The 6,000-nt window shown below is 37.1% G+C and overlaps 1 protein-coding gene across 2 annotated transcripts in view; it reads left to right on the forward strand.

The window, feature by feature from the left end:
• The window catches only part of zgc:154054 (Glyco_transf_54 domain-containing protein), a 32,607-nt gene extending 26,607 nt beyond the window's left edge, over positions 1-6,000 (forward strand). For both annotated transcript variants that reach the window (XR_006982970.2, XM_017474576.3), the window contains 2 exons: positions 2,908-3,020; positions 4,501-6,000. Coding sequence is in view for 1 of the 2 variants with exons in the window: in XM_017474576.3 (XP_017330065.1) it covers positions 2,908-3,020; positions 4,501-4,527 (140 nt within the window). In the remaining variant the exon portion in view is untranslated. The remainder of the gene's footprint in view (positions 1-2,907; positions 3,021-4,500) is intronic.

The raw sequence follows: 6,000 nt of genomic DNA on the forward strand, positions 1-6,000 counted from the left end.
GAGAGGGGTCGAGGTCAGGTTTTTTAATCAAGGGTTTAATAACTGCTAATTTAAGTGATTTAGGTACATAGCCAGTGCTTAGGGAAGAATTGATTATATTTAAAAGTGATTCAATTACTCCTGGACAAATCTGTTTAAAGAAACATGTAGGTACGGGATCTAGTATGCAAGTTGATGAATTGGCTGAAGAGATTAATGTAGCTAGTTCGGTCTCTCTAAGTGGAGCAAAACACTCTAAACATTGATCTGATTTTGCTACATTGTCATGTAATGGGTTTGTTACAGTACTGTCCGGTTTTAATTTAATGGCCTGTATTTCACGTCTAATATTTTCAACCTTATCAATGAAAAATTTCATGAAATCTTCACTGCTATGTAATGATTGAGTGTTCCTCTCTGTAGTGGTTTAATTCCTAGTTAATTTTGCTACTGTCTTGAAAAGGAATCTAGAATTGTTTTTGTTGTCTCCTATTAAGGTGGAGAAATAGATTTTTCTAGCATCGCCAAGAGATTTCCTATATTTCAGTAGGCTCTCCTTTCCACGCTGTTTGGAATATCACCAGTTTGGTTTGACGCCATTTACGTTCTAATTGTCGAGTTGTCTGTTTTAAGGTTCGCGTTTGATCGTTATACCAGGGTACTAATTTTTTTTCTCTAATTATTTTCCTTTTGAGTGGAGCCTAGCGTGTAGCGGAGTGTTGACTCCAAGCTTTCAGTCGCCTGATCGAGTTCTGTGTGATCTGACGGTGATCCAAATCTAATTGATGTTTCTGCGAGGTTATTTATGAAGCTCGGTGCAGTAGCTGATGTGTAGGTACGTTTTACGCGGTAGCGAGGCGAGGTGGAAATATTATGATCAATACGTATTATGAACGAGATAAGATAATGGTCTGAGACAACTTCAGACTGCGGAAAAATTATAATATTTTCTATACTTAGTCCGTATGTTAGTATGAGGTCAAGAGTGTGACCACCATTATGAGTAGGCCCGATTACGTTCTGATTAATCCCTACTGAATCTAAGATGGACACAACGGCTAATCTTAGAGGGTCTCCCAGGTTATCAAAATGATTTTCTTCCTCTGTTGCTAAGGGGCAGGGCTAGAAATTGCTTGGCCCCATAATCACTGCTGGCAGTTACTCTCCCCTCTAAAACTATTGGAACGGCATGGCCAATTTATTTGTTTGTGCTATGTAGCAAAGACATTTAGGGTTTAAGATCAAAATATGGATATGACACGAGATTTAGGATTTCAGCTTTTATTTCCTGCTATGTATACTCCATCTAGATGTGTTAAACAACATAAAACATAGAAACCTTTGTATGCTTTTACCAGTTGTTCAGTTGTTCTGTGTTGTTTAACAATTCTAAACTCTCTTCTCATATTTATCTTTGGATCTCTCAAACCCAAATGTTTTCAGTCTACAGCAAAAACCTTGCCTTACCAATAATTTCAGAGGGGACTGTAACTGCCAGCAGTGATTATGGGGCCAAGCACTGTATTTTTAATCATTTTAATTGAAGTATGCAATTATTATATTGTGTGTGTGTGTGTGTGTGTGTGTGTGTGTGTGTGTGTGTGTGTGTGTGTGTGTGTGCGCGCCTACATGGTGTGGAACAGACTGTGGTATATCTGTCACTGCCACAGATGCTGCTCCATCCTACATCCTGTTTCCACCAGACCTGAAATATCCAGTAGCAAAAGTGTAAATCTAGAAACTAGAATATCCTAACCCTAATTTGTCACTGTTATGGCCATATGGGCTTGTAAGATTAGAAAGCTACACGAATAAAAAAGGAAGTAGAAAACCTCACATGCTTCACACCCTAACTTCTCAGCTAGTTAATGATCAACAGACTCTACATGGACATACACACACACACAAATACTGATTGCGGCAGAGGTTTATGGAAATCTTTCATTGATAGTTTTGGTTCAACTTCAAACAGTGTGTTTATTGTAAATCCTCTATGCAGGGTTTAGACTGTTTGAATGAAACCCTGTTGTGTTTGTGCAGGTGAATACACAGCAAGCACACTCGGGCGTTGTTTTGTTTTCGCAGAACAAGAGGTCTGAGAGCATCTGAGCAAATAGTGCTGTCTGTAAACTTTAAGATGATTCGATTGCGGTGAGAAATCGACTCTAAACCAGCTCAGCTGCAGGAAGTGAAAACTTACTTGTGGGCAAAATATTATTGTAGATAACCTGAAGCAAAGGAAAGAGCTGTAAGCACCCTGAAAATGCCGTCCATTCTAGATATTTGGACTTATGAAAATAAAAGACAGAAAATAGACAGAAAATATTTGAATCTAGTTGATTGTATTATGATCTCGTCATCCGTTTAGTCACCATTATAACCACTCTCCATTATTACCATTAAAATCTGATAACAGCCAGTTAATAAGTCTTAAAAAAGAACCCCAAAGGTTAGCAAAGTTGTTGTTTAATATATGGTTGTTTCATTTTTTTTTTTTTACGTATTTGCACTGATTTTGTCTGCAGCACTAATAGTGATTAAACTGTAATAAAACATAGTTAAAACAAAGCTCCCAAAGAACGCTGGTTACAAAAGCCGTGTACAAGTGTGTCTGTAAAAATGTCTGATGCCAATTTTGTGTATAAATATCTTTTAACCTGTGTTGACGAGTTATATGTCCAGCAAACAGATGCTCTCATGGTGGTAAACAACTGTGTGGATTATTTGATTCAATTCAATTCAGTGAGTTGAATTAAATTAAACTGAAATCGATTCACTTCGATTCAACAACTGTGGCAAATGAGTTAAAGCTCGTTAGTATAAAAACTTCATCTGTGGCCTGTTGGTTCTGCGACTTTCTGCCTACAGTTTGTTTCAGCACATAATTAATCATTGTGTGTGTGTGTGTGTGTATGTGCGTGTGCGCAGGCTCTTTTGTAAACGGAATAGCAGAGGGACCAATCGACGAAGCGCTACATGACTTGGAAGGCATGCGTCTCATTGTTCATTCCACTTCAGATGCCTGGGTCGTCCTGAGTGAAGTAAGTCTCCAGGTCCCTACATGTTCTCACTCAAAACTCCGCCAGCGCATTCATAAACCCTGATTAGTGAAAAAGGACGCTTAGGAAACTGTATTTGGAGACCATGTTACATTTTTGCCACCGAGTTCGTTGTTTTCGTTTTCTTTCTCATTGCATATATTTGTTAGTTTCTTGGAAAGTTATGTCCAATACTTTTGGAACAAATTTAATTCCGTACTAGAACCGTATTGTTTTTGTTTAATCGCACGGTCTGGAGCATGTTATTCCGCTTATACCACAGCTACTTGCTAAATGATAATGAGTCTTTATTGGTCACATATACATTATGTGACTAGTATAATGTATTGTCACATAATCACAATATGTGAGCATGTTAGGAAGTTGGGGTCAGAGCGCAGGGTCAGCCATGATACAGCACCCCTGGAGCAGAGAGGGTTAAGGGCCTTGCTCAAGGGCCCAACAGTGGCAGCCTGGCGGTGTTGGGGCCCCGTGACCTTCCGATGACCTTCCGATCAGTAAACCAGAGCCTTAACCGTCAAGCCACCACAGCCCCCATCATGCCACTACTGCCCTCGTCAAGCCACTACTGCCCCAGTCAAGCCACTACAGCCCCATCATGCCACTACAGCCCCTGTCAAGCCGCCACTACCCCAAAAATTACACTGTTTAATTTATTAATGAATGGACACACAGCATATTTAGCAGAATTAAATTTTAACGTTTAACATCTGAGAGACAAGTTAGTTCATTAACGTAACATATTGTAGTTTATGTTATGTTAACCTTATGATATACATCATTCTCTCACAAGCTGCCCACATTTTATATCTCTCTCTCTCTCTCTCTCTCTCTCTCTCTCAAAAAAAAAAAAATCAATCACTAAATAAAAACGCAGCTTGTCATTTTATTGAGAAAACAGAAAGGGAAAACCTTTTCAAAGCACCGTGACTGTTACAAAGCGCCGACACTCGAGACTCTTTCCATAAATTTTAAATAAATGTCTCATAGGATCATAGTTTCTACTTTGTTAAATAACACGTTTTTTTAAATAATTGACATTAAATCCAGCACGTTCGTTCAGAATTGAATTATTGTGATGCGGTCACAGATGGTGCGTCTATCGCCGTGTGAAGGTGCGCATATCGAGGATTTTACAGTGGCTTTCGAACGCAGCTCAGATTTAAACTCAAATCAGATCGTCGATATGATCATTCTGAACTTTCCTCTGACACAACAAACTTGTATTAAAAATTGTCATTCGAATTCAAACTGACATTGTCTATAGGTTTTTCTTGTTTTGTCTTTGAGTTATTGAGGTTTCAACCAAACCAATTCAATGGAAGGAATACAACTCAGTAATAAATATAATCATTTGAATAATATTGGGGTGTGATTTCCTCCACCGAGACAAATTTTTTTAAATTGCAAACTGCTCTCTCTTTCTCTTTCGGTCTCTCTCTCATTTTCTTTTATTTGACAGATCTTTATTGAAGTTGATGAACTGTGAAGAGAGGAAAAAACAAACCCTGCTGCAGCTCGCCTCTCTCTCTGAGCAACAGCGCCCCCAATGGTCAAAAAGAGTTTTGAACAAGCACATCACGAAACTTTCGTCCTTCACATTTCTGATGTTTGGATTGCTCTTGGGTGCTTTGTGTTACAACCAACACAACTGAGCATCATCACCTGAGGAATACCTCATCTATGTCTCAGTTTTTGACTTTTTATAATTAGAGGAGGAACTTGATGGGATGTGAACACTGTTGAGCACAAATACATTTGCACTAGAAGAGGCTAATATTTATATATATACATTTTATTTATATATATATATATATATATATATATATATATATATATATATATATATATATATAGATACACTATTTTTTAGTACATAATAAGATTTTGCTTATTTTGAAGTTGTTTTTATATTAATATTAATCAGAATAGCGCTCCAAGCCAAAGTCATTACATTACAGTTCTTACTGTATTTACAGATGCTGAATACATCTCATCAAAATCTCTCATCCTTTTCTTTCTCTCTGCTATTATTCGTCAAAGTTGCGTAGATGTAAACGAGCGCGAATTTGAGCACGCCGAATGACCTATGAGCAAATCCGCATCTGGTTCAATGATAATCTCTTGTCTGCATGTCATATACATGCAGCACACTTCAGTTTAGCCTGATATACATCGTGAATCACGCCGTAACCTATATAATAAGTGTCGGGATGCTGAGCCAGTAAGAATAAAATCATTCAGCAGGCTAAACCAAGCCAACAAAAAGGAGAAGAAGGAAGTTTCAGTGAAACTAAGTTCGGGGTACTTTAGATGAATTTATATTTATGTGAAAATATGAATTTCATTCATTTTAATTGTATACACGTCACATTAAATCATTCATTTTTTCCTTCCATCTAAAAATATATACATTGTTGCCAGTGTATTTTCTTTGTTTTGAATTTTCTAGGGGTAAGATTTGCCTAATTGTAAATTACAGGTTACAACTTTGAGAATTTGAGCCCTAAATACAAGTCTCGACGATGCAAATTAATCCCAGTGTGAAGATTCCCAAGGAAAAGTAGACGCTTACAGAGTGTTAATTAAAATAATTAAAATAGGTTTTATCTTCTTCTCAAATTGCTAGTTTTCTACAACTCTCAATGCCCAGGAAACTGTCTAGCTAGTTAGGTTATGGTAACATTAGCTTCCTTGCAGTTGTTAGCAGCTAACAACCAAAGCTAACAGGAATGTATCTAATTCAGTAGAACAAAAAACTTTCGACATATTTTTAATTTTTTTTTTTTTATTATTTGTATTTTTTCCTTCTCAAATCTCAAAACCGTAGCCGTAATTTCACATTATACTGCATGTTATCTTACCGCTAGCTAATTCAACACAAAGAAATAACCGTAGGCAAAAAAAGGAAAAAGAAAAATGTATTCAACACACTACAGAGCGAAAAAAAAAAGAAGAAGAA

This window comes from Ictalurus punctatus, chromosome 8 (assembly GCF_001660625.3).
Source record: "Ictalurus punctatus breed USDA103 chromosome 8, Coco_2.0, whole genome shotgun sequence".
Lineage (NCBI taxonomy): Eukaryota > Metazoa > Chordata > Actinopteri > Siluriformes > Ictaluridae > Ictalurus > Ictalurus punctatus.